The sequence below is a fragment of the Cherax quadricarinatus genome, chromosome 5 (genome assembly GCF_038502225.1).
Source record: "Cherax quadricarinatus isolate ZL_2023a chromosome 5, ASM3850222v1, whole genome shotgun sequence".
In the NCBI taxonomy this organism is placed as follows: domain Eukaryota; kingdom Metazoa; phylum Arthropoda; class Malacostraca; order Decapoda; family Parastacidae; genus Cherax; species Cherax quadricarinatus.
Window position 1 is genome coordinate 5,019,305 of NC_091296.1, and position 13,520 is coordinate 5,032,824.

The following is a 13,520-nucleotide window of genomic DNA, read 5'->3' on the forward strand; positions in this document are numbered from 1 at the left end:
GCTGGTTTTGGTTGTGAGCTGGTTGCTCTCCCATTGAGTTACAAGTCATTGTAATAGATGGGATGAGCATATGCCAAACAGTTGCCATAGCTATCATAATAATGTTTTTTGCATTCTCAACAGGCCAGTGACCTTGGGTGATGTGGCAAATAGCCTTCAGAGCCTGCAAGAACAGCAGGAATCAAGTATAGCAGGAGTTGAAGGAAAGCGCTCTCAGTTTGCCTCTCTACGAGAGAAACAGTCATCATTTCAGAGTGAACTCTCGGGCCTTTCCTTCCATAGCAAGTAGGTAGTACTGGATACTATATTAACAGTGTCTGCATTTTCTTCATCTTGATTAGTTTTCACCAAATTAGGATCAAAAGAGAAGAGATGTCTTAGATTTAATTAATGAGAACTCCTTCATCTTTGATGTGTTGATGTGTGTGTGTACACGTGCATGCACACACACAAAACAAGGAATTGGAGGTCCTTTTTTCTGTCTCAGAAGAATCCTGATTACTTCCCATTCCCCTGACATTGTATAGTCCTCATGGGTCTAGCCCTTCCTCATGAATAAAATAATAAATTGTAAATCATGAATGTGACTTCAGTGTGAGTCTGGCTTAAAAAAATATGAGAAGGAAGTAGATTCTTCCTTAGTGACGGCCCATTTTTCAGAGTATTAAATACAGTATCTAGTATTTAATATCACTTTCATCATAACTGAGGAAATTATAAAGAACAAAAAGGCACATACTGCGACAGGAACAATACACAAATAACCTGCACGTAGGAGAAAGAAGCTTATGATGACATTTTGGCCTGACCTAGTCCATGGTTCATGGTCGGGTTATTTTTGTATTGAGGAAAGTATTCCCAGCTAATATGTAAATAAATTTTACTATAATTTCCATACTCAGCAGGTCGAGTATCGATTCCTTGCTGGAGTCTCGTCAGGCTGATCCTGTAGAGGTGCTGCTCAGCCTTGGCTTTGGTGGCCCGGTTCAGGACGGCATCTCTCGTATACCAGAACGCTTCCTCAAACCCTCAAAGGTATTGTTTCATCTTTGCACTATGTATACTTTCTTACACACTAGTACTGCACCTAAAAATTTAACCTCTTGTAATGTTCTCTAAAAATGTTCTTAATTTCTTCTCTCATGGCAGGTAATTACCACATATAATTTTCTTGACATTGACATTGTAACTTATGTGAGGCTGCAGATACAGTTCTCCCAGTGAGACTGCAGAGTTGAATAAGTTAAAATACAGGTCCACTTTCCTTTATCCGAAATTCTGAAGTTTGAAAAATTTCAAAAACAGAAGTTTTTTGTGGAGAGTTAGCGTCAGTCACTGACAGCCAGAGTGGCAAGCATCAGTTGTGTCTCAGCGCTTGTAGTATTCACACATGCGTCTGCCGTTTGCTGATATTTTGTTTTTGCTTTTCATTTTGTGACTATATTTAATTTCACTGTGAAAATGTTAAGAAGAGCTGCAGATACTCCTTTGGGTAACAGCAAGAAAAAGAAAAGGAAGCATCTGACGTTATCAATAACGCAAAAAGTAGAATTACTGCAGAAGCTTGTTCATGGTGTCTCAGTGCGGTGTCTTAATGAAGAATATGGTGTTGGAACTACCACTGTTTATGGTTTAAAGAAATGGTGTTAAATACAAATAAGCATGAGAATAGTAGTGATGATCATATGTTTTTCCTGCAGTGTTAATATTTGATTATGGGTTGCTGCCCTAGACCCAACCTTCATTCTGAAATTTGAAACACTATTGGCCCCAAGGGTGTCGGATAAAGGAATGTGTACCTGTACTATGGCAGTTTGCTGTTAATGGTTCCAAGGATCAACATCCCACCAGCCCAATCTCAGAGCAGGCCTCCTGTATCAGAAAAGAAAAACTAGAGAAATAAGAACTGTTGTGAAGTACAGAACAGTAAAGAGAAGAGTATACTGAATGTAAGTTGGCATTTCTAAGATTTACCTGTCATCTTGCATGTTCATGAAACAGAAAGAAAAGACCAGCAATCCTATTAAAATGCAGAACATTCAATAGTCTTTTGTTTTACACTTGTATGGCAGGATAGTAGTACTTTTATGAATGGTTCCTATCAACCAATTCACTGTTGAAGAAACTAAATCCACAAATTTTGAATAAGAACTGGATAACGTTTTGATCTGTCCAGAATCACAAGTGAGTTTGGGAACAAGGTGAAAACTGTCAAGGTAGTGGGAGATGTTCCTAGGAGACAACTAAGGTTAGGGTAAACCAAATAGATTCTATATATGGCTATAGTCACAGACATAGCAAACCAAGAGTATTGTTAGTTTCAGCCTGGCAGATGTTTCTTTGGTATCTTTTAATTCTATTAGAAAGGGAGCTGCCATTTTCACCATTTCATTGAAAAGGGCAAGAGGAATATGAATAAGTGTTAATGGTAAGAGGACATGTAGGTAGTAGGTTGGTAGACAGCAACCACCCAGGGAGGTACTACCGTCCTGCCAAGTGAGTGTAAAACGAAAGCCTGTAATTGTTTTACATGATGGTAGGATTGCTGATGTCTTTTGTCTGTCTCGTAAACATGCAAGGTTTCAGGTACGTCTTGCTACTTCTACTTACACTTAGGTCACACTACACATACATGTACAAGCATATATATGTACACACCCCTCTGGGTTTTCTTCTATTTTCTTTCTAGTTCTTGTTCTTGTTTATTTCCTCTTACCTCCATGGGGAAGTGGAACAGAATTCTTCCTCCGTAAGCCATACGTGTTGTAAGAGGCAACTAAAATGCCAGGAGCAAGGGGCTAGTAACCCCTTCTCCTGTATATATTACTAAATGTGAAAGGAGAAACTTTCGTTTATCCTTTTGGGCCACCCCGCCTCGGTGGAATACAGCTGGTGTGTTGAAAGAAAGAAAGGTAAGAGGACAAGTTTTTGTTGTGCTTAACAAGCAGCTCTTGATCATGACTTGTTGATGCCACAGTATTATACAAGTGGAATCGCATCTGGTTTGACACTGCCTGCCGTATATTTTGAGAGCCTGAGTCGAGCCAGTTTTGGTAGGTTGCCCCACTTAATGTAAGTCTGTGTGGAAAAAGACACTTCTGTACAGCTCAAGACATTTATTAGTGGAAGCATTTCAGCAAAAACGTTTCTTCTAATAAAAATGTTTCTTCTAATAAATATTATGAACTGTACACAAGTGTCTTTCCACATTTCGTTGATATCAACATACCATTTTCACTGGAAGTCTGCATTAATACTGTATTAGGATTAGTCTGCCCAAAATGCCCCAGCATGATAGTGGCTTTCTTTGTACCTAACACATCAAAAATGTAATTACACGTTGTAACCTTTGCAGAGAAATAAATCTTTGTCTTGTCTTTGTAATTTTCCCATTGTGTCTAGAAATTCATATCATTATTTTCATACAATCAACATGTGTGGTTCACTTACATCAGTGCCACCTCTTCTCAATCAAATATTAATATTAGTTCAAAAATGCTTTCTGTCATCTTCTAAAAAAGTTTCTGGTAACAAATCTCAAATGCTTGGGTTACAGGTGCCCGGCAATGACATAGAAGAGTTCATAAGATCCGAGGATGAAATATCAGAAATGATGGAAACGGCAGAGATGATGCCTGGAATTGACCCACAAGGTATGTGTACACTCTTAGCTTTCGTATATTATCACACAGTCACTTTTTAAAGGACTAAAGAGAAAATGTTGACATTTTGAAATGCTCTTGTATTAATTGCTGTGAGAACCAGTTAGTAATTTACATAGCTATATTATAGCATTCATATTGTTTTTATTAATATTTAAAAAATATATAAACTTTTTCACTAAAGAAGAGCTATTATACACAGAATCTCTGCATTTTTCATGCAAGCAATGTTTCATCACAGTAGGCACGTACTTTTAGTTTTGTTTTATGGGTTTTATCAAATTCCAAAATGATATGGTGCATAACTAAAAGTTGGTGCTGGTTTGGTAAACCTTTTGTATTTGCATAAATCTGCCACTGAAAGAAAAGGTAAAGAAATTTGAGTCTCTTCACTGCTCCCTTATTTTGAATAAAAACTGTCGCTAGAACAGTTAGGAACTAACCCACAAATTGGAAATAAGAATTAGACAGGGTTTATCCATTCTGGATCCTTATCAATAGGGTAATTTTGAAAGACAGTAATAGAGGGTCAGAAGTCAGATTAGAGTATTGGGAGGTCAGGAGACAGTCATGTTATATGTCTTCTGAACATAAGAGCATTTGACTTCACTGGGAAAGGCAAGTAACTACAGACAGAAGCAAAGCTGGGGTTAAGATTCACATTAGAAATGTTGTGTAGAGGAGAATTCGAGGATAGATAATTTTGGAAGAGGATCTGCTATGGGAATGCTGTAGCTTCTTTAGTACCAGCAAGTCAAACATTTGTGTAGTTTGTCAAAAAACAGAAGGGTGGCCAGTTTCACCTATGTATTGGAGAGCAAGAAAATTAACACCTGATGTCTCCTTATTTTATCAGTAAATGCCCAAACAAGTTTCTATACTGTTTGTATTGTCAATAAAAGGCACAGGCATATGTACCTATATATCTTGTCAGTTATTATTATGAAAATATTTATATTGAGGGGTAACTACCATGAGACTCATGCTCATCACTTGAGTGTGCTGCAGGAAGATTGTAAATTAATTTGTAAAAACTTATTGGGAGATACAGATGCAAAGGCTCCTACAAGTATATCCTTAGGATTCTTTGTTCTCTCATATTTTGGCACTTTCTGCAGATTGTAAAATACTTTAAAATATCCTTCCTCTTATTTTTTTTAGTTATATTTTTTACTACAGTAGATTATTGCATACAGTGTGGAGTCAAAATTGTGACACTGCTGGAATCTTATTTTTAATGCAAATTGTTGAAGACCTGTATTATATATCTACATAACCTCCCTGCATTTCTAAGTGCTCCAGTACATATTTCACCATTGTGTTGATTCCTGTGGAGAACTGTGGTGCTACTCTTTTTTACTTCCTCATGGATTTGAAACCTTGATCCAGGTCAATGAGGAAAGGTCATGGCTGTGGGGTGAATGTTATATTCTAGCCAATGAATAATGTATCAGGTACAGTAATCAATTATAGTTAAGTTATTATAGTTTATCTTTGAATTCTTCTGAATTTAGCAACGAAAATTCGAAGAAATTGTTTTAGTTACCCTTCAGTGACTGAAGAGCAAGTTCTGGATATTCTTTTCCATACCCACATAATGATGGAAAGTGAACAAGGTAAAAGCTCTTAAGAATCTTGATGAATCCAAATTTGTGAGTCTAATATTAACAATATCATGTCATATTTTAGCAGTGTTGCTGAAATTGATGTGTAGGGGTAATAATAAGGCTGAGAAAACCAGGAGTATATTCTGTGTTTTGCTGCCCAAATCTCTAGCAAAATAACTTCTTAGTGGTGACAACAAATATTATTGATGGAAAATTCCAGCATCAGAATGATTTGCACAGCATTAGATTCATCTGAATCCTATTGAACCACATAATGGATTTTTTAAAAATTTGGCTAATGTGACATATAGTTGAACCCTGGACACCGGCAGAAGAAGATAATGCAAATCATATGTTGTGCATTCCATGGTCAGATTTTAAAGTGGCAAATGCTTGTGTTTATCAGGTTTTGAATGTCAACTCCAGTTACACTAGGTTTAGATTCACTGTGACATAACAAAAATGCACAAGGCTGTACACAATAAATAATACATTAACTGAATGAAGGTATACTGTATCTTAATTGTAAAGGGAAGGTTTTTTTTTTGGGGGGGTAAGCAATGCTTACCTTTCTTCTTAATATATACCACTGCAAGAGCAGAGTTCATCTCATAGTATACTGCCTCCCAGTATTTTAAATTTTTCAATGGTTATAGCACAATATCACTGGAAACTATGAACAGTTTTCAAGAACTAAACACTGACGATGGGACACCACAAGTAGAAATAAGTATTGTAATTACAAATTATACGAGTATTTTATTAGAAAGAGATCATTCAGAACAGCTGCACATGGACACCCAACAAATTTGGTTAAAATGGACAACTTCAATGAGAATTTGTTTATTATATAAGCATGGTAGAACTTTGTGTTGGGCTTAACAGTTATCACACACATGTTAAAGTATCAAATTTCAATGAGCATAAGTGCAGTTTTTCTTATTTTTTTATATTTGGTTTTGGATTAGGGTTGAAGGTTTCTTTTATTGATGCTTACACTGTGACTGACACAACCTTTAAGGAGGGTGCCTTGTTGCTGGTGAAGGACCCCATCCAAGGAACTACCTTACCATTCATCAGATCAAACCTAATTACAGCCCTGGTTTACTGCTTCTTTGCAAATATAATAATAATAATAAGAATAATAATAATGTGATTAACAAAAAAATGATAGAATGCTGGATGCTTAACTTGTTAAGAATAAGCTGAGTAAAGGTTCAGTTATTGCTTGTAGATGTCAATATTCATCAGGTAGTTCTCTGTTCAGTTTGTTTCTTCATTACTTTTAAACTTTTTATAAATGCTGTCCTTTCATAGCTGCCAACGTAAGTATTCTGTATTTAAGGCCACTTCCTTAACATTCTTCATTGTTGATGTAGAGTATGTGTTATTACTGTAGGGTTAGCAGAGTAGCATAGGATGGTGTGAGTATGCAGGGGGGAACCTCTTACAGACCTGCTGATGATGAGAGGAGGGCTGTCTCCTAGAGGCCGTCGACGCTATCGCCGCCGTTACTACCTGAGACCTCAGTCGCCGCAGCCATCGGTTCGCTCGGCTCCGCCGTCTCTTCATCACGTGAACAAGTCACGTTTCCTCACAGTCCAAAGAGATGGACATGCTCAAAGTTCAACAAAGACATGCTTCAAAGATTTCTAAATACAGTACTTAATACAGTACTGTATTGTATTGCATAATAGCCTCACTGTAAAAATGGTCATAACAAATTTAGGTATTATATTCTCATATAATGAGACTACCTATATACGTACTAAGATTCTTATTATTATTTTAATTCACTTGAAATATCAAGGATTTATTACCATATTTATTATAAATGGTTTGGAAGAGGATTTATATTGACTTATCACAGTCAGTTACAGTACTGTAGGGCCCAACTTGTGATGTAATGCATTCCTCAAAATTTTATAAGTTGATTGTTCAGAATTCAGAACCTGTTTTCTCATAGACACTTAATGTGAATATAATGTGCAGCACTTGGGGTATCTTTACTGCCAAAATGTTTTGTTTGTAGCACTAAAGATCTCCAAGTGTTATGCATAAGACTTACTTGTCAACGTGTCGGTATTGTATACCATCAATAATGTGGCACCATTGTTATAATCGAAGATGCGTTTCATAGCCATAACATTCCATATCTAATTTAATTTTTCAGTAAGAATATTAACCCAATTTTATATATTCATTATTATTCCTCTTCACTTACAAATAGTGCTAACTATTGTTTAATTAGTATATATTATATGATAAACAGAAAAGAGTAACAATATAATCCAGTACATGTGTTAGGGACAAGCAACAGACGGACTGCCTTCCTCTCTTACTTTCCTATACACTCCTATTCTCTCTCACATTGTATCAAACACAATGCTCTTTAATGAAGAATTAGACACATATGCAGCATCTAGGTATTTTATTTTTAGACATTTCTCTATCCAGTGGATTTATCACATCTATATGCAAAAGATGAGGTAATCAGACCATCACTTTTGGAGTTGGTGAAGAGTAGAGTACCATAGCCTTGAAGAATCTGAAACACAGGCATGAAGATTGGCACTTCTATAATGGTGTTAAGTGAGGGATGTGCAGCAGACGAAGGCATGTTGCACTTGTGTTTGGTTCTTCATCTTGTCGGTATTGTATACTATTCATGTACAACAGTGCTCTTTCAAATGCTCACCACTACATCATTGCTGTGGTGAGTATTAATGTGTCTGGGTATACAGTATGGGGAAAGAGGTGGTGAGGATGTGTCGTTAGTTTCCACTGAGCTGCTCCTCACTTGTAGACCTGTCCGATACAAAGGCATCAGCAGCAGTGGCTGCCACAAAAAATAACTACAGTATTTAATCTATAGCTCTTGAGCAGTCTTAATAAAAAAAAACATAAACTCTCCACACATGCATAAATAGCATGCACAAAATGCCAGTGCATTCATAAGAAACTTTTTTTTTATAATTCATCCTTAAGATTATTGTAAATATTAAATCTATAATTCTTAACCAGTTTTACAAAATAAATTTGAGCTCTGTATTCATGGATTAAATTAGCATGTATAAACTATGCGTATACAGTGGACCCCCGAGTTTCGTGATTAATCCGTTCCAGAGAGCCTGCCGAAAGTCGAAATAAAATTAATCCGTTCAAGACACCCAAAAATATTAAAATAAAATGTTTTTTTTTTTCAAATTAAATAAAGATTTATATACTGAAATCAATAAGAAATCAAGTACATGCATATAAAAAATAATAACAACATTACACTTACCTTTACTGAAGACTTCTGGGTGGATGGAAGATGGGAGGAGGGGATAGGAGGAAGGTGTACACTATTGTTTGGAAGGAGAATCTCTTTCCATTAGGACTTTAAGTAGCAAGTCCTTATCTGGGGTTACTTCCCTTCTTCTTTTAATGCCACTGGGAACAATTTGAGAGTCACTGGACCCCTGTCGCACAAAATACCTCTCCAGAGGAGTTTCTTTAAGATTTTCCTGAAGTGGGACACAATACTGTCATTGTACATGTTGCAGATATGGCTTGTTTCAGCTTGGTCAGGGTGATACTTTTCAACAAAACTTTGCAACTCATTCCACTTGGCACAAATCTCCTTAATCTTTGAAGAAGGCACCTCATCCACTCCCTCTTCCTCCTCCTCTGAAGCAAGTTCCTCGGCTGTGGTCTGATGCTGTTCCAGTTGAAGCTCTTGCAGTTCGCCAGTGGTTAGCTCTTCCCTGTGGTCCTCCACCAACTCTTCCACATCCCCGTCACTCGCCTCCAACCCCATGGACTTGCCCAGTGCCACAACAGGCAGAGGGTCGGCAGGGACAGGGTCTGCCTCAAACCCTTCAAAATCCCTCTGGATCGTGTTCCTCACTTTATTTACCTTGGGTCCATGACGACTTATGTAGCAGTTGCAAGCACAAAAAACAATGGATTATTATGAAATGTATTGTATGAACCCGCGGGGTGATGGTCATGTGTTGGTAAACAATGGCACACCGAGCATGAATGGCGTGGGAGACTGGCTTGGTGTGCGTGGTGACGGGCGGACGGGTACTGGACAGTCGCCGAAACACGAGTCTAATCACGAAACTTGAGACCAAATTTTGCCAAAAAAAAACATGCCGAAGGTCGAATTTCACGAAAGTCGAGGCTGCCGAAACTCGAGGGTCCACTGTATAAACCCTGCCTCGGTGGGAGATGGCCGACTTGTTGAAAAAAAATATAAACTATGAATGCTTTTGGTAAAAGACTGAGAGAAACTTTTTTTTATAATTCAGCATTAAGAAAATTGTTAATAATCTGTAATTCTTGACCAGTCTCTACCAAACAAATGGAAGCTCTATATATGCATAAAATAAACACACAAAGAACAATTTTTTTTCAACAAACAGGCTATATCCCACTGAGGCAGGGTGACCTGAAAAGAAAAAAGTTTTTCTTTATAAATTTAGTAATTTATGCAAGAGAAGGGGTTACTAGCCCATTGCTCCTGGCATTTTAGTCACTTCTTATGACACGCATGGCTTACGGAGGAAGAATTCTTTTCTACTTCCCCATGGAGATAAGGTGAAATAAAGAAGAGCAAAAAGTATTAAGAAAATAGAAGAAAACCCAGATTGATGTGTAAATATATATATATGCATGTACATACATGTGTAGTGTGACCAAAGTGTAAATAGAAGTGACAAGACATACCTGTTATTCCACATGTAACAAAATTACTTATTTAAGCTAATTTTTGTCTAAATATTTGCAATGAACATAACTGCAGATCAGCATTCATAAGTAATTGATTGATTCCAAAGTGGCAGTATTGTAAGTTAAGAACATCATAAGTGTGGAACATCATAAGTTGGGTTCTGCTATATTGTACTTTAAATTAATTTAAGCAGGTTATTTTTCACTGTAGGTCTTTCTTATAGTTATTTAATTTTTATCAGTTTGAATATTTGCTCAGTATTATCATTGGTGCTCCATACACTGTAGCTACTTCTCTGTGTGGAGTTTAACGTGGTGCTGGTGGGTAAGAAGCAGTATTTATTACCTGTATAGTAACCTTCATAGCAGTGCTAGGTGAAGGTAAGAAGTGGCATTAGTTACAAGTAACCTTCATAGTAGTGCTAGGTGAAGATAAGTGGCATTAGTTACATAGTAACCTTCATAGTAGTGTTAGGTGAAGATAAGTGGCATTAGTTACATAGTAACCTTCATAGTAGTGTTAGGTGAAGATAAGTGGCATTAGTTATATAGTAACCTTCATAGTAGTGCTAGGTGAAGATAAGTGGCATTAGTTATATAGTAACCTTCATAGTAGTGCTAGGTGAAGATAAGTGGCATTAGTTATATAGTAACCTTCATAGTAGTGTTAGGTGAAGATAAGTGGCATTAGTTACATAGTAACCTTCATAGTAGTGTTAGATGAAGATAAGAAGTGGCATTAGTTACATAGTAACCTTCATAGTAGGGCTAGGTACATACATTCACTATAGTGTTCTAGGTAACTAGGGGTCAAATTAATGCAAAGTGTGCAGTAGTTTACATGATAACTTATGATTAATAGCATTGTGGAACTCTGGTAAAGTGCAGTGCAGTTTGATGTTGATATTACTCATATATTTTCTGAAGTGTCCAACAGAGCTCAGAGGTGGTCTGTTATGGCTGTCCATCTCTGTTGTACTTGACTATCTGGACATGTGGATAATAATGAATTGTAAAATCATAAAAAAAATGCAGTGGTGAAGGACAGTAAGTTAGCATGAGTGCACGAAGAAGAGACCAAGATTGTGTATATTAAGGTCTTCACACGTAGACAGTTTTTTGTAGGGAGTAGAATTGGTTTGTGTAGACCAGGGATTCCCAACCAGGAGCTCACAAGTATCAGGCTTCCCTAGCATGCTAAGTCTCCCTGGCTCACTATTAAATTCTCATTTAATAGTAGAAATTTTTCTAAGTTATTGTATTTATAACAATCACATAATACACAGTAAGTTATATGAATATAGAAAGTAAGACCAAGGCAGGTACAGCAAAACTTCCTCTTGCTGAGCTTTTGAGATTAATTCTATTGTAACCTTATTAAAAGATCTATAAAAGACGTGGTAACAACAGTACAGTGGACCCCCGGTTAACGATTTTAATCCGTGCAAGAGGGCTCATCGTTATGCGAAATAATCGTTATGCGAATGAATTTTCCCCATAAGAAATAATGGAAATAAAATTAATCCGTGCAAGACGCCCAAAAGTATGAAAAAAATTTTTTTTTACCACATGAAATGTTAATTTTAATACACACAAACTGAAAAAGGCATGCACAATTAAATGACACTTACTTTTATTGAAGATCTGGTGATGATTGATGGGATGGGAGGAGGGGAGAGCATTATCTTCTTACTGTTTAGAAGGGGAATCCCCTTCCATTAGGACTTGAGGTAGCAAGTCCTTTTCTGGGGTTACTTCCCTTCTTCTTTTAATGCCACTAGGACCAGCTTGAGAGTCACTGGACCTCTGTCGCACAACAAATCTGTCCATAGAGCTCTGTACCTCCCGTTCCTTCAAGACTTTCCTAAAATGGGCCATAACATTGTCATTGAAATAGTCACCAGCACGGCTTGCAACAGCTGTGTCAGGGTGATTTTCATCTATAAAGGTTTGCAGTTCAACCCACTGTGCACACATTTCCTTAATCTTTGAAGTAGGCACAATGGATTCCACAACTGGCATAGGCTTCTCAGGGTTAGCCCCAAACCCTTCAAAATCTTTCTTAATTTCCATACTAATTCTCACCCTTTTTACCACAGGGTTGGCACTAGAAGCTTTCTTGGGGCCCATGGTCACTTATTTTCCAGAAACAGCACCGAAAACACTGTAATAATACGAAATATTCCGAGTGTATGCTTGGATGTTACCGCGGAGGCTGGCTGGTAAACAATGGGACGGCCGGCACATGTGAGGGCACATTGGACGCGTCTCGGACGAAAATCGGTAAGCGGGTTTTTAATCGGTATGCGCGGCAAAAATTTTGCGATAAAAGTAATCGGTATGCGGAAAAATCGCTATGTGATGCCATCGTTATGCGGGGGTCCACTGTACTTAAATAATTAAAGGAAAATCTCTTGCAAGAACAGTAGGAGTTTTAGTTCTAGTAGCACTTGTACCTGTTTGTGGCACTGTTGGTGTTATTCCTGACTATGGTATTAGGCATGCATTGGATTACTGTACCCCATTTCAGTTTGATTTTCACAAGCTCTGAAATTGTTTGATTTTCACAAGCTCTGAAATTTTATAATAATATCCAGTTAATTCTGAAAACAGGGAGTCAATTATTATAAATTAAAACCAGTACCTTACCCATTAGTTTCTCCAAAACATCTGGTACACTTGAATTTTTTTTTTAACATGCTGGCTGTCTCCCACTGAGGCAGAGTGACCAGAAAAAGAAACACTTTCACCATCATTCACACTATCACTATCCTGCCAGAGGAGGACAGATACACATAAGTATTCTAAAACATTTTCCTTCAAAAAGAAGAATGAAAGAAAGTCACTGAAAAAGTCAACTGTCTCTTTAACACATTAACAAGGAGGACTGCAGCTATTTCACACAATATACATTAGTAATTGAAGTTGGATTTATATAAATGAGTGTGATTTTCACATCAGGTTAATAAAGTCACACCCACTGCCCTGTTGGCAATTAGGATTGAGATGAATCTGTTAATGGATTCTGGGATGACTGCCCCCGCAGCTTTGTCTAGGACCAAACTTCCTGTATTACAAAACATTACAAGATCTGTTAAGAAACACAGGAAAGTAGTGAGTATATACTGAATGTTACTAATATACTTAATATACGGGGTAGGGGTCGGCCTAGGAAAGGTTGGAGGGAGGGGGTAAAGGAGGTTTTGTGTGCGAGGGGCTTGGACTTCCAGCATGCATGCGTGAGCGTGTTTGATAGGAGTGAATGGAGACAAATGGTTTTTAATACTTGACGTGCTGTTGGAGTGTGAGCAAAGTAACATTTATGAAGGGGTTCAGGGAAACCGGCAGGCCGGACTTGAGTCCTGGAGATGGGAAGTACAGTGCCTGCACTCTGAAGGAGGGGTGTTAATGTTGCAGTTTAAAAACTGTAGTGTAAAGCACCCTTCTGGCAAGACAGTGATGGAGTGAATGATGGTGAGAGTTTTTCTTTTTCGGGCCACCCTGCCTTGGTGGGAATCGGCCAGTGTGATAA

At 37.5% G+C, this 13,520-nt stretch overlaps 1 protein-coding gene across 6 annotated transcripts in view; it reads left to right on the forward strand.

The window, feature by feature from the left end:
• LOC128684916 (uncharacterized) overlaps positions 1-13,520 on the forward strand; it is a 173,807-nt gene that overhangs the window by 89,292 nt on the left and 70,995 nt on the right. For 5 of the 6 annotated variants that reach the window (XM_070099309.1, XM_070099290.1, XM_070099310.1 and 2 more), the window contains 3 exons: positions 124-285; positions 903-1,035; positions 3,557-3,653. In XM_070099309.1, coding sequence (XP_069955410.1) covers positions 124-285; positions 903-1,035; positions 3,557-3,653 — 392 coding nt within the window. The remainder of the gene's footprint in view (positions 1-123; positions 286-902; positions 1,036-3,556; positions 3,654-13,520) is intronic. The other variant, XM_070099297.1, reaches the window with a different exon arrangement.